At 35.5% G+C, this 26,785-nt stretch overlaps 4 protein-coding genes across 9 annotated transcripts; 1 reads left to right on the top strand and 3 right to left on the bottom strand.

Annotated features, from left to right (window-relative positions):
- Positions 1 to 662: 662 nt before the first annotated feature.
- LOC121268404 (NADPH-dependent thioredoxin reductase 3-like) lies at positions 663 to 9,134 on the bottom strand. Of its 3 annotated transcripts, none has more exons than XM_041172667.1 (10): positions 8,812 to 9,133; positions 7,250 to 7,457; positions 7,020 to 7,120; positions 5,629 to 5,863; positions 4,046 to 4,325; positions 3,545 to 3,652; positions 2,520 to 2,606; positions 2,284 to 2,388; positions 1,459 to 1,589; positions 663 to 1,030 (listed from the first exon to the last, which is right to left on the bottom strand). In XM_041172667.1, the coding sequence occupies exons 1-10, from the start codon at positions 8,972 to 8,974 to the stop codon at positions 970 to 972; spliced, it is 1,479 nt and encodes a 492-aa protein (XP_041028601.1). In that variant the 5' UTR covers positions 8,975 to 9,133; the 3' UTR covers positions 663 to 969. The 3 variants fall into 3 exon arrangements, with proteins under 3 accessions (XP_041028601.1, XP_041028600.1, XP_041028602.1); XM_041172666.1 differs by having other exon boundaries at positions 5,629 to 5,894; positions 7,015 to 7,120; positions 8,812 to 9,132; XM_041172668.1 differs by lacking the exons at positions 663 to 1,030; positions 1,459 to 1,589 and adding an exon at positions 1,758 to 2,166 and having other exon boundaries at positions 5,629 to 5,894; positions 7,015 to 7,120; positions 8,812 to 9,134.
- A 1,944-nt stretch (positions 9,135 to 11,078) lies between these two features.
- Positions 11,079 to 13,170, top strand: LOC121268402 (heat stress transcription factor B-3-like). The gene is given in 3 exon segments (XM_041172665.1): positions 11,079 to 11,633; positions 12,410 to 12,599; positions 12,602 to 13,170. Coding segments are annotated over 3 exon segments (726 nt in total). The 5' UTR covers positions 11,079 to 11,387; the 3' UTR covers positions 12,892 to 13,170.
- A 1,030-nt stretch (positions 13,171 to 14,200) lies between these two features.
- On the bottom strand, positions 14,201 to 19,735 carry LOC121268401 (AP2-like ethylene-responsive transcription factor At2g41710). Of its 3 annotated transcripts, XM_041172663.1 has the most exons (10): positions 19,601 to 19,735; positions 17,892 to 18,133; positions 17,674 to 17,756; positions 17,544 to 17,552; positions 17,307 to 17,395; positions 16,428 to 16,501; positions 16,273 to 16,323; positions 15,641 to 15,702; positions 14,816 to 15,444; positions 14,201 to 14,630 (listed from the first exon to the last, which is right to left on the bottom strand). In XM_041172663.1, exons 2-10 carry the CDS (start codon positions 18,110 to 18,112, stop codon positions 14,577 to 14,579), a joined length of 1,272 nt encoding a protein of 423 aa, XP_041028597.1. In that variant the 5' UTR covers positions 18,113 to 18,133; positions 19,601 to 19,735; the 3' UTR covers positions 14,201 to 14,576. The 3 variants fall into 3 exon arrangements, with proteins under 3 accessions (XP_041028597.1, XP_041028596.1, XP_041028598.1); XM_041172662.1 differs by lacking the exon at positions 19,601 to 19,735 and having other exon boundaries at positions 17,892 to 18,261; XM_041172664.1 differs by lacking the exon at positions 19,601 to 19,735 and having other exon boundaries at positions 15,641 to 15,699; positions 17,892 to 18,259.
- Positions 19,381 to 25,593, bottom strand: LOC121268400 (pentatricopeptide repeat-containing protein At2g41720). Of its 2 annotated transcripts, none has more exons than XM_041172660.1 (10): positions 25,157 to 25,593; positions 24,542 to 24,714; positions 23,778 to 23,883; positions 21,761 to 22,870; positions 21,546 to 21,651; positions 21,225 to 21,429; positions 20,812 to 20,944; positions 20,506 to 20,610; positions 20,098 to 20,218; positions 19,381 to 19,966 (listed from the first exon to the last, which is right to left on the bottom strand). In XM_041172660.1, the coding sequence occupies exons 1-10, from the start codon at positions 25,517 to 25,519 to the stop codon at positions 19,920 to 19,922; spliced, it is 2,469 nt and encodes an 822-aa protein (XP_041028594.1). In that variant the 5' UTR covers positions 25,520 to 25,593; the 3' UTR covers positions 19,381 to 19,919. The 2 variants fall into 2 exon arrangements, with proteins under 2 accessions (XP_041028594.1, XP_041028595.1); XM_041172661.1 differs by having other exon boundaries at positions 23,768 to 23,883; positions 25,157 to 25,295.
- Positions 25,594 to 26,785: the final 1,192 nt, after the last annotated feature.

The raw sequence follows: 26,785 nt of genomic DNA, 5'->3' as shown, positions 1-26,785 counted from the left end.
GATAAAGAGGGAAGGGGAGATTGTTTTATATGAATTGTTAAAATATTATTTTTTAATATTATTAGTATTTTAAAATTTGAAAATTTTAAATTGTTTATTATATTTTATATAAGAATTTGAAAAGATTGTAATGATAAAATGAAATGAGGTAGATTAAGAATGATTCTATATCTAAAAGAATCCTTAATGAATGGTGGACATATAAAGGAGAGATGGACAACATATTACACTAAAAGTAAAAACACATCAAAAAATTTTGATAAATGAAATTTGTAGTCATATGCGAAAGTCTGGCGCACTCATTTTTTTTTTTTAAAAAGATAAATTTAAAATTCACATAAAAAATAATCTTCACTTTAAAAAAAAAAAAAAAAAAAAAAAAAAAAAAAAAAAAAAAAACACACACACACATTCTCAGTATGCCCCACCAATTCTATTAAGTTTATTAAAACCTCTCTCTTGAAAACTTTTCAAGAGTATTCACATGCAATTATTGAAAACTCCCAACATTTCTAATGTCTTTTCCCCCACCCGTAGTTGTCAATGTTGTCAAGTGTAGTGAAGAAAGAGCACCTGATGAGGTAAATCAAAATATATTCCTTCCCAGAACATTCCCTTTTTTATATATATATATATAAAGACAAGTTCGCAACTGATCAAAATAAAATCACACAAAAAAAAGGGTCTTTTATTAATAGACATGGCCGCAAATTATTGTATTTGGTAGCAAGCAGTCGATAAAATTCATTGTTGAACTCATCCAAATTTACAGAATGATTGAAATTCAAGATTGGAGATTTAAAACCATCAAGACACTGGCCGTACCTCCACTTGTATATATCTACTGTGTTGTTGATCAACATTGAATATTACCGTAAAAACTAGAGGCAACCATTCCACTTGACTGTTTGGAAGGAACAAAACTGGATCACAAAATGAGGGGCACCCTAAAAAGAATTTGAAGACCTCTCACTTATTTTCTTCAATGAATTCTCGATACTCTCGCTTCATTTTCACCCCCGACACCGTCCTGCATAACCAGAAGGGAACAGTAAGTGGCCGCTAAGAACCAAGGACCATGTGGATAAGAGCTAGAATTACAGCAGATGTTCATACAGAGAGATCACATGAGACGATAATTTCCCCAATACTCCCTCCATAAAATTGAAAATCAAGCTTTCTAAATTGAAATCGTTCATCTGGTTAAAAAAGAAAGAAAAGGAATAGAACCTTCTTGTGAAAACATGATGTTATGTAACATGATAATATGCCAAAATGTTGCAAAATAAAGCGCCATCATTGCTTAACACTGAGCTTGTGCCGGTCATAGTAAAGAAAAACATGACCAGATGGCAAGAACTAAGAGCCAAAGAGGGCAAACAAAAATGAATTTAAATTCAAGAACACCCATGCAAAGGGAAGGACAAAAGAAGTATCAGAGGACAGAATATAACCGACCTGAGCATCTCCTTATTTTTGAAGAACTGCACACATGGTGTACCCATAATTCCAGCTGCTTCTGCTATTTCTGGATCTTCTTCAATATCAATTTCAACAAAATGTACATTCTGGTCGAATTCATCTATTACCTGCCACCAGAAGTAATGCAAAAGTTCAGCACAGTCTTAATTAGTCTATCAACATAGTAACAGTTACAGATATCATAAAGCCTGAATCATTGAACACGAAGGATTTGTCATTCCTATAACACACTTAAAACTCACCCACCCACACACACCCCCACCACAGTGAAACCACTTCATGCGGCTTGGTCCCAGCTGATTGTACTATCTCTTGGGATCAGTTATGTATGTCCCATTCTTAGCTTTTTCAAAAATACAAGTAAAAAAGCAAATATTATTGTAAGTGTTTTGATGTTTAGCTTCAACTAAAAAAGATATACAAGTTAACTTCTGCATGTTCAGCACTTCCCTAGTGGCACTTGATCTGATTGTTGCCTTAAGCAAGCCTCAGAGCTTGACTAGGATCTTCATGTGATTTGTACTAGATCCAAAACATGAAACATTTTTTTTAATAAGTGCGCTTCTCTTTCATTAACAGAACTGTCATCTTCACAATGCACCACGCAAGTCAATATTTATTCAACATAATTCAGTTTCTCTCAAGTCTGACTGGAATTTTTCCCCAGTTGGTTCTATCATGCATCTTCGAAGGAAAAAAAAAATCCCCATTATGATCATGTGTGAGAGATAGTAGTAACATAAAAACTTAACTAAAGATTTAAGTACCATGCAATATCAAAACAAGTTTAAAATTATGTACCTTACTAAGAATTGGCTTCAAAGTCCTACAAGGACCACAGGTTGGCGCTGTATATAGTACACATATAAGCCTGGGACTTTCATGGTACAATTTCCGTAATGCATACTGAAGAGGGAAAATGGTAAGCATTGAGCTAAATATAGAAAACCCATAACTAAAAAACTTAATTCAGTGAGATGTCAAATAACGCAAAAGTTCCACATGTCAAAGCTAGCATTTGGGCAAGTAGCTCGTACCCCGCCCTTGTGCTTTGTAAGTGTAATGTCAAAACCTTCTTGAACATCCCTGGTTGTGAGTTCCTTCTTCACCTCTTCAGCTTGGGGCTGTCAAAAGTAAATTCATGAGAGGAGTTTCTTAAGGGATAATGGTATAAGCCCCATAGGTAAACTAGATGATAGACTTCAATGTAAAATCCAAATTAATTTCTAGAAGTTTATAACCATCCCTAGTCAACACTTAAAAAACATTTTATAACTGAAAGTAATCAGTTTTTCATGAACTTCCATGGAACAATGAGCTCAAGCTCGAGGGCACATCTTTATCCCATAAGAATGAGATGGAAGAGGAAATCATGAACTCAAACTAAGTGCTTGTGGAACTTATCAATAATAACAACAACAATAATAATAATAATAAACCATGAATTATTCCCATATTGGAAGAGCCTAATTTAACCGTATGTAAAGATCTAAAACCTTAACTGAAAAATAAGAAAGGGAAAAAAAAAACAAAAGTTTTCCTTTCTTTTCGTTTTTCATTTTGGTGTCAGGAAACCTCTCCAAGGCAGGGCCCTTCGGACCCACCCCTGCAGAGTAAACCCCGGTCCCGTACACCGCACCCTCGGAAGTTTCCCTACACGGAACTGGTTAAATCGCTGACTTTTCACTATGGGGTGTGGCCCCAAAGGATTGTTTGCACCCATGAGGTATTGAACTTTGGACCTTGAAGGGAATGATATCCCAAGACCAAAGCTTTCACCACTTGGGCCAACCCCTTGGGAAAAAATTTTGGATAATTACCAAGTAATTGGATGAAACACAGGCCCACTATCTTGACTGAAGATGCATAGAACCCAACAATGTCTTGTACATGGTTTCTTGATTAATACAAGATCAAAGAAATAATTGATTCGGTCTGCAACTAGTCAGAAACTGGTAATCGCCGAGGGATTACTTGGGTTAAATCTTGGTATGCCTACCAAGAAGTCCCACATCCTAAGAAACCATTCAAACCAAAGAATTAAATGGAATTCCATGAATACCTGGTGAAACTCAACAAGGAGATCATTGTGCACAAGATATCTCTCGACTGATAAAGCAGCAATGCATCCAGATCCAGCAGCAGTTACAGCTTGCCTCCATTCGTGGTCCTAATAATATAACAAAACTAGAGTTAAAAATTGTCTACAATGATAACAGTTCCCAAACATAAGGTCATTCCGATCAGATGATGGGACTTGACTTAACAGCAAAAAAAACATACTTAACATTAACTGGTGAACTGGATGTTCTTAAGACCTATGTACAAAATTTAAATTCATTCTTTGGTTTAGAAACATGAAAATAAAGATTTTTCTTGCCAGTATGAAAATTGAAGCTTCAAATACAAAAGTAACAGAAACTAAAACCTATGTCTTTCATTTTCTCATAAATCAAACAAACGCTAATTCGGCCACTGCCTTAAGCAAGGGATCTGGGAGGCACAATATTCCTGGACCGATCAAAAAATCAAGAAATAAAAATGATAATCTTGAAGAGCATACCTGCACATCTCCAGCAGCAAATACACCTTCAACTGAAGTTTTTGCAGTACCCTCTTCAACTAACAAATAGCCAGAGCTGTCGAGCACAACTTGGCCTTCCAACAACTGGCTATTTGGTGAATGGCCTATACCATAAAATAATCCCTTTGCCTCAAGCACGGATTCCTCGCCAGTATCGACTTTTCGAACTAAAACTCCAGACATCTGACCTTTTGTATTGCTAATAATATCCAAGGTCTCTGTATTGTAGTGAACGGTGATATTTGGATTGTTGTACACTCTGAAACATTCGTGATAATCAACCTGTTAAACAAACATTCAGGGAGTTGAAAACTCATACAAATTGCTCATTAGTATATTATTAACCATCAAGAAAGAAAGAACCCAGCAAAGAAAAAAACAGTTACCACCATGAGCTGTAACGTTTTAGCCACTGATAAGAAATCTACAGTAACCCATCCATATTTGGATCACCAGACGAGTAGTGTCAAGCAGAGGGTCCTTGCAAGTTCCACTAGACCCAATGTTTAAACAAGAGCATAAATGAAATTGGCATTCTTTTGAGTGGTTCTCACTAGATAATTGCAATGAATAATTATTGCATGGTTAATGAGGGAGGGGAAAATATGAAAATATGATAATGATCATTGCTCTAAAGATCGAGGAAGAAATGTTGGTAAAGGCAAGATTATGCTCCCAACGGTTATAATCCTACTACCATCAGCATTATTTTATAATAGTTAGACACGACCAAAATAAATCATGCCCATAAGAGAAAATTTAGGGAAGCTATACTATAATCTAATTGAGTTTATTTGACACCATACCACATACATACAAAAATTAGCTGATACTTGTGACCAAGAGTTTTTATAAACCACACAAGGGTCAGTATTGTTCATGAAGTCATAATCGTTTATGCAGTTCAAGCTTATAACTATTAACCTGTACAGGCAAAGGCTCAGTAAACCACAATTTTATTAGGTATATAATTCATTAATTTTTTTTATAAGTAAAGGTATATGATTCATAAATACAGTAATACAATTGAAAATGTGGTACATTTCCATCCTAAAACACCAAATTTGACAATCTAGTAGAGTTAAAGGAAATGAATAACGACACAGAAAAAGTGAACACATGGTAGAGTCGAAGCAATCTTAGTATAGTAAATGAAAAGAACCTAGGCGACAAATGAAGAAGATATGTAGCGGCATATAAAGTACATGTAGATTCAATAGGAAGGTTCAGTAGCAATTCCTGAGGCAAATGTTGCAGCAAAAAATAAGGAACAAAGGTACACAAAGATCCAATTGAATACTTTGAAACAAAACAATTAAATTAAAAAATGACCAGCTATGAAAAAGAGGAAGACAAGCTTAGAGGTAATGTGAACTTCCATTCAGCTGTATATCTGCTATGAAATACCGAGTGATAATGGGACTGAGAAGAACATTTTAGAAACTTCAATTTGATGTTCATAATGAGCAATTTATAAGTACCAACCATTGATGTCTAACATAGAAGGTATGCAATGATAACTTCAAAAGAAAAACATCGAAGAAAGAACCCCCATAGCTCACCTATCTTGCATAGCTCTGGAAGCCTTTAGTTGGTCTCTACGTACAAGTAAATGAACATGACGAGCATATTTAGTAAGGTACAATGCTTCCTCAGTAGCTGTATCACCCCCTCCAACAACAGCAAGAACTTGCCCCTTGAACAAGGGTGATGCCCCATCACAAATAGCACAAGCACTAATTCCCCTACTCCAAAATTCATCTTCACGGGGTAACCTAAGCCTTTTTGCAGTAGCTCCTGTGGCAAAAATGACACTGTGGCACTTAACCTGAAATGTAAACAAAGCAACAACAACAAAAAAAAAATCACAAAAACTGAAGCAAACAATTACTTTATTAAGAGCCAAGAAACAATGATTGAATTTACAACCTATAGGCATAACACACAGGCTAATGGCAAAGACATAATGGAGGAGCTATGTGGCCTTCTTTTAACAATGGCTATGGCAGACAATAAGACTGAAAACATAACTATAATATGAAATGCAGACTTAGGGCATGCTTGAGTAATGAGATGAGATGAAAATTTTGTGAATAGTAGTGAAATGGTTTGAGTTTAGATGTTTTATTGGCTTTTGGGAAATGAGAGAAAAAGTTGAATAAAAAAATTATAAAGTTAAAAAATTGTTTGAATATAATTTTTTGTGTTTTGTGTTTAAGTGATGTTTGGGAAGGAAATTATGAGAAGCTTCTCATCTCATCTCAAAACTTCCCAAACAACCCTTAATGTGTGAGAACACACCTTTGCTATTCATTTTGATTTTGAGACCTATCAACTATGCAGTTTTTTTTTATAAGTACTATTTCCCAATTGTCGGAGCTAGAAGCTCTGTCACACTTAGTCAAACAAGACTACTTGACTCTTCATGAAATCAGATACAAGAGAGAATGAAGAACTCAAAATTCTTGTGTTTTTTTTTTTTTTTTTTTTTTGCCGGGTAATTTACTCACGCACCTAAGGAAGTTGTCATTTGGCCTAAGGACCAAAGTTAAAAGGAACCATAGCGATCAATGAGACCATATATTCATACTAGAGATATATTGTATGACTCTATCAGGAATATGTATTACTCCGTGTCATGTTCCAAAACATAATGTTCTTTCCTACAAAGTACAAGGTACGTTCTACTCATGCCCCCACAATTGAAGCTCTCTATCCTCTTATCATGATTGAGACAAGATTAGTTCTCAATTGAGGCTTGGTTTCTGAAAAATTAGATAGAAGCACACTCATCTTGCAAATCATATCACTTTTTTATGAAAAATAAAAACGTCATATCCTGGCAGATTCAAAGAACCAGTTTAAATCAACTTAAATATATTTGAAAATTTGGTAGTTCAGTCATAAACAGATATATGAAATAAAAAGCTGCAGAAATAATATATCACCTTACGTTCACTACTTTGCACTGTAAAAGGACTATTTTTTAAATCGATATTTTCCACGTCTTCTTGAAACAATTCTGCTCCCCAACGCTCAGCTTGCAGTCGCATCCTAAACAATACCCAATGTCAAGATTCTATTCTACATTTCTAGTTGAAATCGCATACTCCTACATGTATAATTTGTAAGAAAATATGTCAAGTATAAAAATGATACCGTATATATATGTATTTTCTTTACCTTTCCATCAAATCTGGACCACTTATTCCATCAGGAAACCCAGGGAAATTCTCCACCTCAGTGGTAGTCATCAACTGTCCCCCAGGAACACCGCCTACTTGATATCCCTCGAATACTACAGGCTTCAAATTGGCACGAGCTGCATATATTGCCGCTGTGTATCCAGCAGGACCTGAACCTATGATAACAACATTCTCGACATTTTTTGCTGCAAACAGAATCAAAATGATTATTCCCCAGATTTTCATGGCTATCAAAAATAAGGAAGACAAAGGAGCACAAACCTAAACTGAGAACCCAGATTTCTATTTCTAACCATGCGGTTGTAAGAACAATCATATTGGTTCCCCCATTAGACTTCCGTTAGCAAACAATTGAAACTTCACATCAACAACAATGACCATTCAACACAAATCAGTTGACAAGCCATGTACATAAACAAATTCAAATACGAGAAACTTTAAAAATCTAAGCATATTAAACTAAAATACACAAAAAATAAATTTCTTACAATTAAAAAAAAAACAATTTGTTTGATAAAACAAAAGGAGTATGAATTTTCTAAAAACTTTAAAAGCTAGGTGGCTGTGCGGCCACAATATTTATGACAAGAGGTGGCTGAACCTTAAATTAAAGATTTTCTGAATAAATTGGCGAGGAACTCCGGAGATCATGCAAACGGAAGTTATATTTTTTCTTAAATGGACTTTTTAAATGATCTTGGGTCTTATATTTTCTTTTTTAATGTTTTATACAAGTGGCTCATACATGACATGTCAAGTTACATGTGATGAATCGTAATTGGTGCTGATGTGGAGTTTACAGGGATTTACTTGCGGAAATATGACACGGAGAGCACAAACCAAGCCTAGGTTAAACTGAAAAGGAAGCAATGAAATCTCCAATTACAAACTATACATTAAGTTTCATCAAAGGATCCAAAGCAACGAAATATGTTGAATAACTAGAGGCTAGAGCCTAGATGTGACTAAGGTCCTTGGGAATATTAAACAACAGTACAGATACGGGGCTCATTAGGGGCTAAAAAAAACAATCTAAATTAGAGGAGTTATCAGCAAGCACCTCCTATCAACTAATTCCAACTAATTTTGGCAATTTGTCTCAGTAAAGTACAAACGGGGCTTATATTTCAATAGCGAAGATACAATTAGCCTCGTAATTCTAATACTACGGCTCTTATTAAAATGCATTTCCCAAGTTCGATACATTTTCGGCAATCAAACCAAAGACAAAGCTTATAAATGAAATAAATTGCGGCAGTGTGTTTATTTATAACATTTCAACAAAGGCCAGTCCATCTTGAAAGTACTAAAATACCAACAATCGGAGCCAACTCTAAGCCCCATAACCAAAATTTTCAAAACTCTCCGCCTGTTTTTTTCCGCAGTAAAAACTGCACCGAAACTCATTCTCCCAAAGCAATCAAGCCCGAATTCCAAATGGCATCCAAACAACACGTCAATTTCTCCTTCTTCTTCTTAAAAATATAAATACACTAACACTAACACATATGGGTGCGTGTGTAAGTGCAGTTACGCTACCTGGAGTGGTTGGGAGTTCGGGCGAGGAGGCAGTGACTTGGAGAAGGGCAGAGCGAGTAGCGGGGGAATGGAAACGGAGGGCGCGCCGGCGAGTGGACAAGGTGCTAAGGAGAAAGAGACTGTGGTTGTGTGGAGGAAGAGCGTTGGAGAGAATGGAGGACATGGCGGTAACTCGGTAACTCGGCGCGGAGGATCCGATTCCTATCGTCAAGTTTCAACCCATTCGTTTCAGACCATACAAAATGGGCTTGCAGTTTGAACGATAAAAGCCTAATCTATCCGTAAGTCCATACGACATTGACCTCGATGTTTGCGAACGCGTAAGTACTGGTGACATCCTCCACTGTCCATGAAATATCCACCGTCCACTTCGGGATCTCAGTGGTTGACGGCCGTCTGCTCTTGCCACTTGGCGGAGAGCGCCTGTATCCAGATCCACTTTAGATAAGCTGACGCATTTTTATGAACAAATAATCCCGTGCCACGTGCCAACATTATGTTCCCGCATCTGCAGATAAGAGTTATATTTTCAAAAAATTGGGCTGTATTTGTGCAAATCACGGTTGTAATTTTTTTTTTCCCCTCTTATAATTAAAAAGTTGATATCTATGTTATTAATTAAATCAGCTCGAGAAGTGCTGCGACTTTATTCAATCTGATTTTTTTTTTTTTTTTTTGGTCTTTAGCTGACGGAATATTTTTATAATGTGGGTTTTGCTCGCAATGTTTTTTTTCCAATACAAATTTTTAAATTGTGAATATATAAGGTACGGGAAAGTATAGCATGGAGACAAGGCTCCGTTTGGTTAAATAAATCATTTTATCTCATCTCTTTATTATAATTTTTTTAAATTCTCATACAAAATATAATAAATAATTCAACATTTTTAAATCTAAAAAAAAAATTTATTCAACTTTCATCTCATCTATATAACTAAACGAGACAATTCATGCTATTACCTTAAAAAAAAAGATATAGTTCAGATTTTAGGATGTGTTCAAAAGAATACCAAAGAAAATGTTACATGGGTTGTGGATGTTAGCAAATACAACAGATTTTGGGCTAAGTTTGCCCCTAAGCTTAGCTAAATTTGTTTGATTTTGTTATTGGAGTAAACAATGAAATGGATTGGATCATTGGATAAAATAAAATCTGATTCCTTGACACGATTAAGTTAGCCCCAGTGGGAAAACAAAGCTGTCGTTGTTGAGGAGGAGGGCCTGTATTGAGGACAAAACCAATGAAAAAAATGCAGCAAAAGAAAAGGACAGGCCGGGTTTTAAGATTAAGTCAAGAAAGTTCAGCTCCTCACCAAAATCACGACATTCCATGTTATTTGCATCCCTCAAAGCACGTGGGATTCAATCACCCATCACAATACTATTCATAACAAGTTGCCAAGGCCAAAGAGATATATGATAGATGAAGAATAACAACATTTCTAACTTTTTGACCGAATTAGATATCCAATTTTGAAAAGAGTTAGTGCTATTATAATAGTTTATAATTACAGATTATCTGAGATCACCTCAACATCAAAACGTAATCTTAATCGCATAAATATTTAATATTGTGTTTATTGTATATATTAGATAATTAGTTGATCATAAATGAGGGAGAGCTCTCCATTCTTGATTTAGTTTTGCACGAATTATCTCAAGATAACCCACTAATTAAGTTGAATTACCCCCACCGTTTCATCGAAATTGCAATGCATGTTTGTCATGGTGATCACACGCGCTTAATAGGGAGTGAAAGACTTTTCAATGAGAGGAGTTTTGGACATAAAATAGTTCACAAAAGTCAAGAAAAAGACGTCATGCACTGTTTTCATAGAGAAACTCTTAAAGCATTTTCTGATGGAGGAAGAAATCAAAGTCATCAGATGGAATCTATAAACTTTGGGTAGATTAAATAAATAGAAATTCAAATTCATGGGTCTTGACCCAACAATATTGAGGGCATTAATAAATAAATAAATATATATATATATATACAAGTATATGTCTTTGTCATATAAATATCTAGACCTTAATGTTACTGTTAATCGATCGAAGGGGTCAAACGTATAAATCCTAGCCGTGAAAAAGTATGCGAAGGTTTAATCATGTAGAGGATCGAATGGTGAAGACAGCGTGTTTGGTGTATAAACAATTAATAGAAAACAGAGGATATAAAACAACAGTACATATAATATTTTGCATGAGATGATGAATATGAATATTCTAAACTACATATAAAAAGAGGTAGACATTAATATGTACGTTTCAACCATTAGCTTCTTGAGAGAGAGAGAGAGAAAATTAAGGAAAGGGGGAAGCCCTTGCATTTCTCATGAACTGCAGAGTCGTTTTGGGTTTCTATTGTTGGGGTTGGGAGTTCTTAACTGCATGCCCTTCTTCTCTTCTCCGCTTATCATTCTTAACCTTCTTCTTCTTCTTCTGGTACTTGAAGTAAGAAATTAAGATCAAAATCCTCTAATCTTCTAGTCCTCTCTGATCTTTCTCTCTCTCTCTCTCTCTCTCTCTCTCTCTCTCTCTAGCTCAAAAGTTCCATCAATAATTATATTATATTAATGGTGGAGGGCGGTGTGTGTGAAAAGGGTTTGTTAATGGAATATGTGAGGAAGTCAAGTCCACCACCATTCTTGCTGAAGACGTACGTACTGGTGGAGGATCCGGCGACGGACGAGGTGATATCGTGGAACACGGAGGGAACGGCGTTTGTGGTGTGGCAGCCGGCGGAGTTTGCCCGTGATCTCCTCCCCACACTTTTCAAGCATAGCAACTTCTCCAGCTTTGTCCGCCAGCTCAATACCTATGTACGTAAATCTTATACATATACATATATAGCCACTAGTACTGCATGTTCCAAGCAAAACTCTCTACCCTCAAATCTCCATAATATATATAAATATATATATATACACACATATATTTATATGAACGCAAACCATTTTTTTTTCTTTTTTTTGATGAAAAAAATATTTAGGTCAACGTCTTTGGCCTTACAAATTAAAGACCTAATAGCTAGCTAGGATCGATGGTTCTTTTGATAATATAATTGAGATCATGATCATCAAGGAATTTTGATGATCTATGTGCACTCTAAATCCATGAATAATTTTTAGTTTCTTTTCTTATTTATTCTATAACTTCTAACTCCTGATTAAAAAATAAATAAAAAATTCTAACTCAACAAAAATAAATATAAAATAATTAAAAATTTTCAAAATCAAGGAGTTCGGTGTCACGTCGTTGTACGTTGAAACTTGAAGTAAATCGATTAAGCACGGAGAAAGTATCATCATGTTATTATTATTTATTTATTTATTGGCAATAGTAGATCAATCAAGGCATGAGAAAGTCAATGCTTAAAACCTTGGATTTAGACCAGGTACGAGAAAGTCAATGTTTGAAAATCTTGGATTAATTAGACCCGCAAAGAAATTATAATTTGGATAATATATAATAAAATTAACTCTTGCAGTGCTCTTGGGAGAATGTATTTATTTAAATTATGCTATCTATTTATATTGTAAACATATACATGAGCCGCCCTTAAAATATATCATATTAATTAAAAATTCATATACAGGGTTTTCGGAAAATTGCGACAAACCGGTGGGAGTTTTACAACGACCTGTTCAGAAAGGGTGAGAAAGAGTTACTATGTGATATCCGTCGAAGAAAACCGTGGGTCAGCAAGCAACATGAAGTGATACTGAATCAAGACCATGCAGACTACTGTGATGAAGATCAAAGATCTTCATCGACTTCATCATCGTCGGGTATGGTACTCTTGTCGACGAAAACAAACGTCTCAAGAAGGAGAATGTGGACTTGAATTCCGAGCTTAAAAGCATGAAAAAGAAGTGCAATGAGCTTCTTGATTTGGTGGCTAAGTATGCAAAATCAGAGAAAGAAGAAGATGATGAAGATGAAAGGGCGCCCAAGTTGTTTGGAGTGAGACTGCTGGAAGTCCAAGGAGATAAGAGGAAGAGGAGGGAGATGCTGAAGAGAAAAAGGGCAGAGATTAGTGAAAGCGCAAGCATTTTGCTTTCTCAATCATGCAAATAAATAAATGAATTAAAGTGGTATTAGGCTATTAGCTACTTAAAAAGTAAGTGGCTTTTAGAACATACAGAATATGTTAGTGAGAAAAAGAAGAAGAAAAATAGCTTAGACTAAGGCACTATATATGTCTAATCATGTATTATAGAGCTAGCAAACGAACTATGAAGACAGTTCAAGCAGCATATGTAAGTAAATTTGATTAAACGGGCACAAGCCTGTTATATATAAACGTTTATGGTTTGAAATGTGACACGTCTCTCTCAATCTGTTGATGATAACTCAGATTATGTTTTAATCATTCATTTTTTCTTTTTAAAGATAGAGGGTAGAATTTTACCTGCAGAATTTTGCCAATAGTTCCTTCCATGTTTTTTATTTGAAAAATTATAGCATATGTCTCTGCAATGCATGCATGGATTAATTACCAAAATGAATATACAATTAAAAACATTAATTTCTTGAATATGGATTTGGACTGATCAATACTTCTGATATAATAATGAAAAGAGAAATATGAATTGGTATTAACTGGATTTATCAATATAAAGTGGATACAGTGAATACTTTTTAGATCCTCCTGATTATGGACATACCATCATTTACTAACTACTCTCTGAGACAGTCTTCCTTTGATATCTATCCCTAAATAATAAATTGGGTTGCTTGGGGGGATGGGAGTTGTCTGGTGAACCTTGTAGAAGCTTATTTATTGCTTGGGTTGCTATCCACTCTTAGCTCTTTCCAGGATTAAGTGGTGCCTGCTTCTTTCCAGAACTATTTCAGAACTGAAAGACTGAAAGTGCATGCAGCTTATTAGTAATTGCATTATAACCTTCCTACTTGCAAGAAAAAAATAACCAAGAAAACTTGAAAACTTTTTTTTTTGTTTTATGTTAAAGAACCACTCCAAGGTAGGGCCCTTCAAACCCACCCCCACAAAGTAAATCTCAATCTCGTGCACCGCGCACTCGAAAGTTTTCCTATACGAAATTGGTTAAATCGCTGGCTTTTCACCAAGGGATGTGGTCTCAAAGGATTGTTTGTACCCATGAAGTGTTGAAACATTGGACCTTGAAGAGAGCCATACTCCAGACCAAGACCTTCGCCACTTGGGCCAACGGCAACCCCTTGGGGTTACCAAGAAAAATTGATAACTATTTTCCTACTTGCTAATTTCTCCAGGAACTGCTTGCACTTCTATAAGCTATCATCCTAAGTGTCTGGCATATACCCAATTATTGTTTTCCATATGGTGCAGATTATCTGAAAACAAAGCCAAGTGCATTTAAGATGTTAATGAGAAAAGAAGACATGATCAGCACCTGCGGAAAGTACACTAATTTGTGCATGTTACAACAAACCACATTTAAGGAGAGCTTTTCCTCTTATTTGCTGTACAAATATATTCAAGAAAGACCGACATTTTCCCTCTTCTATTTCTAAACTATAAATATGAAGACACATCTACTTATAAAAAAAAATATGAAGACACATCTATATTTCCTTTCTATAAACCCAGACCTGAAGTAAACTATAATTAAAAAATAACTAAAAACTCTTGAGACAAATTAAGCTCTCCATACTCTTCCTAAGACGTCTGCTGGCAATGCATTGATAACCCTTCCAGGTAGAAGACAATGCCGATTTCCACTTTTCACCAAATTGTACATGAGAAGAGAATGTGTTGCCTATTCCTCCGAATGAAAGAGTGTGTAAGTCGAACTGGTCTCTGTCTTTGTAACCTGCATCGAAACATTTATAAGCTTTTTATGGGTGAATGGGGTTATTGGAAATAGATTTGGGAACAGCTCTCCTTACACCTCCCCAAAGCTTATAACATTGTCTTTTTTATTTTGCTACGATGATCATTGTCATTTTATTTGGTCCTGTTTTAGGATAAAAAAGCTCTCATAAGAAATATACCAACCTCAGCTGCACGAGAAAGCCCAGTTGGAAGAACAGGAACAAGAGACGTCCAGAGAATGGGATCTACCAACGGATCAACAGTATTGTAGTTTGTCAAAAGCGGTGCAGATAAGAAAGGAGTCGATGGATACACATTTCTCTGAAGAGACAATCCCCCACTCATGCCTAGTGTAACTCCAAGCCTCCCAGTCCCAACATCATGATTTGTGGATTTCTCAACTGCCTTGCCATAGTCCATCTTATTGATGGTATTTTTGTCTTCGTTCTCATCATTATCGCCACTGTTTTCTTGCTTTTTTGATGCTATCTCTTGCAAGTTCTTGTAGGCAGCTGACCGTGATAAGATGCTCAAGGCAGAGACTGCAGAACCTTTATGCTTTCTCTCTTCATTGGACACGCCCAAACGTGGCATTTGGTATGGTTCAGTAGGCTGGACTCCCCATTCTAGTGTTTTTAGTTCCACACCAATATCTCCAGCATGCTTTGTTTCTTCTGATGATTTTGTCCCAGCATCTGCATGACGAGTTTTGTTAGGCCCCCACCACTTGATGTAACTTGTCAAGTCAAACTTTCTTTCATTGCAGAAACTTCCTAAATATTCACTTTCTGCTGCTGGATCATCCCCTGTACCTTTTGATAACATAGAGCAGTCATATAGTTAGTAACGCTTCAAGCAGAGGCATGAGTGGAAGAAGATGGCAAAAGTCAGATGCTAGGAAAAAGGTTCTGTACTTGGGGTGGATTTTTTTTTTTATTATTATTAGTTGGGCTTGAATAACTCTCATATAAAAACCTTTTGTTGAGCATAAATTTCATCAGAACCTACCATAATGCATACTGTTGAAGTACTCAGATCCAGACATACGACCAAATGGCTCCCATCGACTGCTTTGTGATAGCACCCAGTGTAAAATAGAAAGCAAAAAGATAAAATCAATAATGATTAATCAAAGAAACATTAAATAATTTCAAGCATCTACAAAATGGAAAAGAACACCCCTACACAAACAAAGTGGGGATTAAATTGTTTTGCACTGGGTTAGAGTGTAGACCATTAGACATAATACTATTTTTATTTTTCAGGGAATACAAACTAATAATTTTTTTTATGAGAGAGAATATAAATATAATTTTAAAGAAGAACACTAAAGACATTCTTTCCTCTTAATCAAATTCTAGATAAGTATTTAACAGAAAGTTTATAACATATGCAATCATCTTGTCAGGTTTACTCATAAATGATCTGAGGTAGTTTCTTCATCAACTGAAAACCAGTGGGGAAAAAAGGGAAAAAACTGTTAGTTACCTAGAACTACCAAGTACCCCAAACAGCTTTTTGTCCACACATTATGTGCTTAATATTTTGTAAACCAGCATTCCATTGGAAAAGCATTATGCACTAAATAATGTTCTGGAACATGAACATCAATGTTATACATCTCGAATAGATGTAATTACCTGGAAAGGCCACGATATTTAGAAATTCCTCTTGAGAAACCACTGCTCTTTCTGCCGATAGCATCAAATATAAGCAACAGTGCAAATTCGGTTAACAAAATATTTGAAGTAACAGTGCAAATTCAGTTAAAAAAATAGATTTACAAAGAATTCACCTCCGCAGAGATGCAAGGTATTCTTCTCTTGAGAGATTCTGCATCTCTTCAAGATCCCTTGTATAATCAGTAACCTGCAGCACACATATCCCAAGTCATACAGATAGAACTATAGAATTGGATTAGAAAGTATCCTACTACAACTAAGGAATATAGGGTAAGACCACTTTCTTTATACTGCTTAAAATAACCAAAAGATTAATAAACATGCTGACTAAAATATCAAGATAGTAACTCCTTCCCTTGAAAGAGGTGCCTCTAAGAGGCAGCTTCTCTCTCTCTCTCTCTCTCTCTCTCTCTCTCTCTCTCTCTCTCTCTCTCAGGGATGATCTCATTATAGATAATCTAAAGAAACATATATTGATGTGAATGTGCAGAAAAAGCGGAGAATATGCAGATCACCTTTTACTTCATTGTGAGATTGCTAGTACCTTGTGGAATGACTTTTCGATTGAGTTGGCTTGGCTTTAGTTATACCCATAATGGTAGTATATAGCAGTGCACAATTGCAGTAATGTGGACAGTGATCCCTATCTATCTAACGTGGTGTATTTGCATTGAAAGGAATGGTAGCGGGACAATGGAAGAGCTTAAAACTTTCTTTTTCAATACTTTGTTCCCTTGGTTAACTTCTATAGATTTTGATGGAGAGAGTATTCATGAATTTCTTGTCTTCTTCTTCTTCTTCTTTTTCCCTTCTAGTTAGGCATTCATTTTGTATACTTGTGTACTTGAGTTGTGCCAATAACAAGAGTTTGAAAGACCTAAACTAACGACTAGAAAAGATAATTTTCAAATCTCAAACAATAAGAAAAGGACAGCAAATACAATAAGATTGAACATATACGCTTATTTTGTTTTGAGAATTGATTGACTCACTGGAAAATTAATGAGTGTGCCGGGGCCCCAATATTTCAAGGCAGCGAGATCATAAGCTCTAGCTGCAGCCTCCTCATCATCATACGCCCCTGTATGCATAATGTCATTTAACCATTTATTTTTTTGATCGGATAATTTAACCATTTCTTTCAACAGGGTATAACATTGTCATTAGTAAGTTTACCCAGACAGAAAAAAAAGTGAGGGGGGGAAGATACGTTGAAGGCTCCAACTCACCCAAGTAAACTGGAATAACAATTTGCGTTACCAACCATTCCATGCACAATAAGAGAAAATCAAAATGGTGTCAGCAATACACGAAACCCTTGGGATACAAAGTTAGATATTCATGGGAAGTGACAGAGACCTTGTTTTCCCTTCTTATTCTGATTCTGGTTCCAAGTACTCTTGTCCCAAAGATGAGCTTCATAACGTCCAGTCCATCTATGCCTTTCGTTTCATCAACATTAAAAGCAAAGAAGATGAGTCGAAATCCACTAGGCGCAAAAGTATTCCGAACTCCCCGACTTTTCTCAGCATAAAAACAGATTTAAACAGAGATATTATTATGAGCTAGTTAAGTACCTGGTGACTCCGCGGTAGATAGAGCTGCGTTTTCCGGCGGCACAGGGAGGCATTTTGCTGATGCGCTCCTTGGCCGTACACCCTCTATCCTTCTTCGCTTTCTTCAGCCCTCTGTAAAGCAGCAGCTGATCGTTCGTAACCACCGCCTCCGACGCCTCTGCACCGCAGCCGCCACCACCGGCTTCGGATTTCAAACCAGGATCAGAGGACGACGAAGCCATTGTTGAATCGAAACCCTAACCCTAGGGAGAGAAAGGAGATAAGAAACCCAGCAACAGTGAGACAGTGTGTATGTATGTGTATGTATTGGAGTGTTGATTCGTTTATGAGTTTTGGGGTTTGGTTTTGTTTTGAGCGACTGTGGAGGGGAAAAACTACAGTGAAGGGGATGGTGGAGACGTATGGGAGTGCTGAATTTACGGATATGTCCTAATGAGGATTCGGAATTAACGGAGTGGGTGGTGAGAATATGAGGCGGTACCTGCGGTCAAAAAGGTGTAACGGCTAGGAGGAGAGAGGATAATTTTGTAATTTACTATGGGGATGATGGTTTGAAAGTGCAGGGGTGACCACGTGGAGGTCCAACGCCACCTGTCTGGTGTTTGTGGAAAACCCGGCGTGATACCTGTCAGAGCTTGATTTCCCTCTCAAGATTATTGGGACCCGCTTCCACGCACTATTATTATTATTACTTATTTATTTATTTATTAATTCTTGCGGGATGATTTGTCTCTTGGAATGTGTCGGGGCAATGCTAATCAAATTAGAAAAAATCTAAACATCATCTTATTATTCACACTTTTTTAAATTTTTATTATTTTTTTCTTTTATCAAATATTTAATACATGAATCTAGAAGAATTGAATTAGTTTTAAAAAAATAAAGTCAAAAACAAATTTAAAAAATATTAAAAATTTTAAAAAAATGTGATGTGTTGAGATTTAGAAAGTTGTGTAACATTACTCAATTAGTCACTTTTATTTATGCATCTCAGTAGGTTAAAAGAAATAGAGATGGTAAAAGCATAGAGATGGTAATCTTCATTCCACACCATATATTTTACCTATTTTAATATTATTTTTTATTTTTTTATTCTTATTAAACTAATTGAATTGTTATATTTATCATCTATATACTACATTTTTATTATAAGAAAAATGAAAAAAAATATATGTGATATGTGATGTGTAAGGATGATAAGTAGATTTATTCTAAAAGAAATATTTTAAACAATTTTATAAATTTCAAATAATTTAATGTATTAGGTTAGATTGTAAATCTATTTTTATTATAAAATAGATTTATATAAAATAATGTTAGTTTGTGAATTTACTTTAAAAAAAAAAAAAAAAAACTGTGACTAACATTTCACTTTAATTAAATGTGAGTCACACCTTTTGCTCATTGGTTGGACGTGAATCCAAGAATAAAGTTTACTTTGAAAGGGAAGCAATAGCATGATATAAGGAGAAAAAAATACACAGCCTGATTGGTTTGGTCAAAAGTTTAAAACCTCACTCAAGATAGCCTAATAATTACTAGACCTCGGTTGACTGCCAGAGGCCGCAGAGGGAGGGCGGCCTCGCAATATTTCCCACTATACAAAAAGAAAGAAGGAAAAAAAAAAAAAAAAAAAAAGTACTAGAAACACAATCAAATTTAGAACTCTCTGCAGCCATGTACAAGATTTCGAAGGTTGGTTCACTTACTGGAAACAATGTCCATATGAATATTGAACCAGCAGCTGCTTGAACTCTCTCCAGTCTCCTGCACACAACTTAAACCAGCCCAAACCAGATAGCTTCCTTAATGTGCACGACTGGGGAAATCAAGGTGCCCCAAAGCAACCAAGCTATTGCCTGGGTGATTATGGATTTTCACCCCATGCCCTTAAATATAGAAAAAAAAAATCTAAGAAATGACTCCTGCAGCTGGTGGATATCTAACAGAGGTTGGAGATTCTTGTAGGTTGTGGCATTTATACTTTATGTCCAACATGTCGATGGGAAGGTGAGACGAGGAGAATCGTCATCTGCTCACCGAAATGTGATTCTGAACTTTTCCTCTCAAGGATTCTGTAGATTTTCAAAAGCAAGATGGAGTTTAACGGATGGATGGGTAGTTGCAAGAGTACAATAGACAAAATGTGGCGGAGAGAATGCAATAGACGGAGTTCAATTATCATAAAAAATACGTGTATGCATACCTAGTCTTTCTCGAATGGTAGCTGCATTTTCCACCCCAACACTTCTTTGAGAAAAGTAGGATATATCGCAATACATTTCATTCGAAGGTTGAATTCCTGCATCCACCATCCACTGCAATACCTGCACGAAATTTTTTTTTACAGAGAAAGAAAAAAAAAAAAAAAAAAAAAGCAAATTGAATTTTTGTCCACCTCAATTAAAAAGCATTAAATTAAGAAAATGCAACATGAGAGCTTGCATGCCACAATTCAGTACCAGCCTCAATGTCATTCCATGACATTTAGATTCATGGCCACCATGCCAGATGTGCAACCAAGAAACAGCTTAGATGCTACCCTTACTGTGTAAAATTGACAAGAAAAAAAAGCATATTAACTAAAAGAAACAGAAGACAACCTATAGGTTACCTCAATATATTTTCTCCAATTCCCAGCAGACAAAAGATTCTTCAACAAAATGGAATATGTATTGAAATTGACATCAGCACCGGAAGACACTATCTTGTAGAACAACTGCAAGTGGGGGGGGGGGGGAGGTTGTCCAAAAGACAACAACATTATATATTTATCAAAAGTTTTAAACAATTTCCAGTAAATTTAAGTGGTGGATTAATATGCTCTAAAGATTGAGAGAGAGAGAGATGCATAAGTGGCAATGATATGTCGTTTGGAACATTCAATTATCATACAAAAATGAGAGCAACATTAGAGAACCTTCAACATAGTCTCTGTCTTCCCACTTTTCCCAAGAAAATACAGAAGCTGATTCACAAGTCCAGCGGAAACTACAGCAAATGATGGCTCCATGAACTTAATCAGGTCCATTGCTGTCCTCCAATCCCGTAACCTTCAACCAAAATTCAATTTTAGAGTTTTGTCAGACAGGAGTACGGTGAGAACTTACGACAAAAGAAGATGAACTGTCATGTCCGCGAAGCTATCATCAAAACAGGTCAAGAAAGAACATAATTTTAGAACGCACACATGAATACCTATCAATCTAATACAATAATGTAGACATGGATTAAAACTGAGAACAGTCAAACCTATCATAAAGAAGCAAAAACAGTGAATGACAAATTAATGTGAATCTTAGGATGGAAAGCTAAAACAGATATGGAACTCACATACTACAAGCAGATACCATTTCAAAGAAAATGGCATCACCAAAAGGGATCTCCTTTTCCCTCATAATTTCTGCCAAAATAAGAACCTTGGACGGTTGGCCTCCTTTATTAAAAGCTCTCATCAAAGCCGAACAAGCAATGGTATCAGGTAGGATATTATTTGTTTCCATTTCTTCATATAGTGCGCAAGCTTTTTCCCAATTCTCTGATATAAAATATCACTAAACAAGTTTAGTTTCAGAGCATGTCTCAAAAGTGAGTATTGAATCATGTCAATGGATGAGTATTGAATCATGTCAATGGATTAACATAAAACCTCACCTGCAGCAGTATATGCATGTACCATTGAAGTATATGTACATACATCAGGAGGACAACCAGCCATCTTCATCAAGTTGAACATATGTTCTGCTTCTTTGAGTTGACCCTGATATTGCAATAAGGGGAAATGAAAAGGAAGAAAAAAAGTCAGATTTCAGTCATTTATAGTCAGTAAGTACTACGTATTAAGAGGTAACTTTTGTCAAAGTACTTGCCTGTTTGCTGTAGGCACAGATCACAGATGAGTAGACCTCTTTGGACAAAGGAATGTTCAAATCCATCATTTCATCAAGAAAATAAATCGCCTCAGTATATTTTGACATCTTACAACAACCACTTATCAACACAGTGTAAGTAACACAATCTGGTGTAACTTTCTTCTTCCTCATAGATCTATATAAAGTTAAAGCTTTATCATATTCCCCCACATTCAAATAACTCCCAATAGCTGCATTATATGCAACTTTGTTCAACTTGATGCCTCTTTGAGCAGCGGCCGAGAGCACGGCATCAATCTTCACCTTTCGACCACATCGTCCACAGGCAGCTAACAGTGTGCATATCGAGACAACATTTGGCTGGATCCCATCTTGCTCCATTTCTCGTAAGACTTCAACTGCTTCAGCTAACAAACTATTAGATCCATATGCATCAATCAGTGCATTGTAGGTAACAAGATTCGGTTTCCGGTTGTTCCTTTTAATCATGTCAAATACTTCCCTGGCCTTTTTAGGTTGCTGTGATCTTCCATAAGCATTGAGTAAAGATGTATAAGATACAATATCTGGGCAGAAACCACTCTGCTTTATCTCATTAAAAACTGCAAATGCCTCTTTACTCATCCCATGTGAAGCATATGCAGCTATCAGTGCATTATAAGAGACAATGTTAGGTTTTTGGCCTTCTGCAAGCATTGTATTGAACACGGCCTTGCAATTTTCAATTTGCCCACATACAGAATACATATGAATGATGCTAGTGAATGTTACGATATCAGGATGACATTCTGCTCTCTTCTCCCTCATGGAATTAAACATATCAATGGCTTTTGCATATTCTCCAAGCTTTATAAGGCAATGTATCACGATGTTAAGGGTAGTTGTGTCAGGGCGAATGTTTGTCCCCTTCATTAGCTCAAAATAGGACAAAGCTTTCGAATACTGAGCCCCACTTTTGTATGCTGATAAAACTATATTGTGAGTCACAAGATCAGGCCCTACTCCATTATCTGTCATTTTCTTGCAAATCTTCAAAGCTTCTCTCCAATTTCCACTAGATCCACAAGCATTGATCAAATTGTTATATGTTGACCGACTAGGAGGGATCTGCACCCATAGAATAAGGTCCTCAACATGTGCTATAGATGTCAAATTGAATGTAAAAAACCAAAATTGCTGTCTTGCAGTACCAGGAAATATTACCAAACATGAAAGTAAATCAGTTATATAAATTGTGAACCATGACTCTATCATTAATAAACAGACCATTATGAACAGAAAATTGTCAGTATGCTTCTGTGCAGAAATGTGATTGATCCACACCAGTTCAAAACCATTTTTTGATAAGTATATTAAAGTTTTATTAATGACCAAAGAAGGAAGTACACGGGGACGAGTATGCATAAACCAATTCAAAATCATGAAGTGATAAAAAAAATATTTTAAATGGATAGGTGACTGCATTGGTTCTCTAAATGAGATAAAGAAACTCATTCCAAAAACTTTGATGTATAAAGGCATACACCACGCGAGAAGAGAAGAGAGAAAAGAATGAAGTCCATTCAGTGGCATTTATTTTAAAAGTTTAAGATGTAAATGTCAAATTGTAGGTGGCAGAGTTCATGGGCAACACCCAAAATACCTCCCAAGACATGTAAAACAAAGAAACCACATTCTACATTAAAAAAACTGTATCCCACCCTGAAACCATATTATGATTTAAACTCAATAGTCAGCATCCTTCACGGCACCAATAAGATTCACAAAATTCTCCTCTACTTGCTATCCAAAATATAAGAACAATGCTATATAACCCACGCATGCAAAAACAAGAAGATGCCAATTACATCTACAGTTTTTGAAGGGAGAAAAAAGATGATAAATGTATTTGCAATATGTGTTTTGCAAACATTTTAACTTGCCAAACACATTTGAACATCCAAAGGAAAGAAGATTGCTCACATCAAGTTACACCCACTAAGATTGACTAGAGAAGAAAAATACAAATACACACAGCAGCACGGAGCATGTCTTCCATGATATGCATGGCCCAACGCCATTGGGCTGCTCGACCATGTGCATTGATAAGAGCATTGTAAGTCTCAGCATCAGGCTTGCACCTAACAAAAAAGAAATAATACATCACCCAGGATTTAAAGAAAGAAATATCAGGTGTAGATAGGACAAACTTATCTACCCTAAATCTAGACCATTTAATTACAATTATCTATGCTGATTCACAAATCTAGCAGCCAATTGATAAAAGTGATAATATTCACGCTAATAAGCTAGAAAACACTAATTATGCAGTTCTCACCACTGAATATATATGTAACTGTTTATGATTGTAAACACATTGATGAAACAAAAGCACACAATATACTCCAGACAAGAACTAACAAAATAATCTGGAAATTAAATAAATTTCATTTCAGAATTGTAGAGGGTTGGATAAGTATCTCTTGATTGTTCTCAGTCATTACTTATATAAAAAAAAAAAAAAAAAAAATTGTTCTCAGTCACATATTACTTTTTATAATATTAAGAGTTCAAGACCATAAAATTTCAAGATTTTCTTGACATAAGGTTGAGGTTGTCTAATCCTTCTGGTGATTCAATAGGTCAAGATCATGCTAAATCATGATTCATCAAGCAGAACAGATTCACCATTTACCGAAAGGCATTTCTTTCTCAACCAATCTACTTCCTAATGAATATGATAGTAGCAGAAAATATATTATGCAAAAACGATGAGGAGAGCAGAAACAAAAATCATACCTCCACTCTTGCATCTCAAAAAACAAACCACGAGCCTGATCTGTCCAATTATGCCTAGCATGTAATCTGATCATCATATTGTAAATATCATTCCGAGCACAGTAATTCTTTTGGTTTTTCATCCACCGGAAAAGGTGAATGCTATGTTGAATAGAACCCGTCCGTGTTATCTCCTACAACAAGCAGAACATGCAAATAAGAGGCCTTTCAGCTTTCGGACAACAATACTTTTCAGGATCTCTTATAAGCTTAATGCAGAAATGCATTGATTCGTACTTCAGTTTTTTCATCTTCACACAACTATAATACTTTCTTAACAAAAATTTCATACAATATTTCTTTTCAAAGTCGCATTTTTTTTAGAACGACTTCTAACTTCCCCAGAATAGAAGAGCCCATCACATTCATTCACACATTTACTGCCAACTTCAGCCCTCCAATCAGTTTCATATAATTTAACCCTAATTTGTCCACATTTAATTAATTTTTCCCATCCATACTTCCCTTCATCACTTCAGCAAGGAAAACAAGAATTTCCAACTTCTCACGAAAATTCAAAAATAACCAAAAATTGCACCACCGAGTTGAAGATAGAGAGTGAATGTTCCGTATTACCCTAATAAGAAGCGGGAAATTCTTCCTCGCGAACCGGCCGACCCACTGGTTCAACAAGCTGTCAACATCGTCCCCGTGTTCGAGCTTCAAGATTTTATCAACCACCTCGGAGACCGTCCAGTCCTTCTGGAACCGGTCGCCCTCAACACGTAGCCGGTACCGCCTCGGTATATCAGACTTCCGGAGGCCGCTGACACGGATGGAGACCTCGTGCTGGCCCTTGTCGTAGTCCACGGATACTTGCTTCTTCTCTTTGAATGCGGACTCGTTCTTGGGCTTCTTGCAGATGATTACGGTTTTGAAGCGAGTTGTCTTGGGCGAGTGGGAGAGTTTGAGGAGGGTCGGGTTGGGCGTCGTGGCCATTGCCGCCAAAGAGAGAGAGACTCTTGACAGTTGTGAAGAGTGTCCCGAGCTAATGGATAAAACCCTTTCAACTGTCTTCCTTCGACCAATGAACCGTTGGTTGTGTTTTTCTTTTTTCTTGTTTTTTTTTTTTTTTTTTTTGCGTAGATTTTTTTTTTTTTATAAGAAATGGACCTTATTTTATAAATAATGATAAAACCTTTTTTTTTTTTACAAAGACTTTGTACTAAATTTGTTTAGATAAGACTTAAATAAATTATTATTCTAACTTGTAATATTTTAAAATGCTTACATTTTAATAGTAAATTTTTTTTTTTTTCAAAAAACTTGAACGATATTTTTTTTTTTTAGTAAATGCTTTCAGTTCTCTATTTTAATTATTTACTTTTGTTATTTTATATTTTTTTAAATATAATTTTGTTCTTTCTCTTAAAATTTAAAATTTTTTCTTCTCCATCATATTTTCATATTTTGTGCTTTTGTAATGATCATACTTTAAAAGTTGCTGACTACGTTTAAAGTATAATAATATCTCAATCTTTAGTATGATACTATGATCTGATTGTATTGTATAAAAGCATAATTATTATATTTGAATTGTATTTAAATATCATTGTCTGAATTTTCTATTGAAATACCATAATTATTAATTTTTTCCATCATGTATTTTAGATGGAAAATGCTAAATTTGCCTATGGTTTTGCCCATTCAATTTGATCGCTCGTGTATTTTATTTTATTTTTTTTAATACTTAAAAAAGTGACTACTAATTAATTTATATATTTTTTAAAAGACAAAATACAATGGCACTAAAAAACAAAGTCAGTAACACATGCTGAACGGCATAATAGAATTTTCCATTTTAGATTATTGAGTGAACGGTTGTGTAGCACCATAAACAAACCGCTGCATGTATTTTTTAGTACAATGAGCAATGCTAGATATAATTATAGAGTATGCAAGCGGAGTGTACTTCTTTTTAAAAATAATAGAATTAATTATTAAAAAATTAATTTTTTAATATAAATCTTATATTTACTCATTTTTTTAAGAGGAGAGCATGGCACTTACACGCTCAAGTACCGTAAATATCATTTCTCACTTTTGAGGGGATGAAGTTTTGTGTTCTTTAGTGGAAATTTCCGAAGAGGAATAAATTAGACAGCATCTTAACAAAATATTTTAAAATAAAAATTATATTTATTCTCTAGCATCTACACAATAATACTATTAATATCTTATCCATCGAGGCCCATTCTGGCCGGA

This window comes from Juglans microcarpa x Juglans regia, chromosome 5S (assembly GCF_004785595.1).
Source record: "Juglans microcarpa x Juglans regia isolate MS1-56 chromosome 5S, Jm3101_v1.0, whole genome shotgun sequence".
NCBI classification, from domain to species: domain Eukaryota; kingdom Viridiplantae; phylum Streptophyta; class Magnoliopsida; order Fagales; family Juglandaceae; genus Juglans; species Juglans microcarpa x Juglans regia.
Note: the sequence above shows the minus strand (reverse complement) of the source record. Positions and strands in the feature narration are given on the sequence as shown.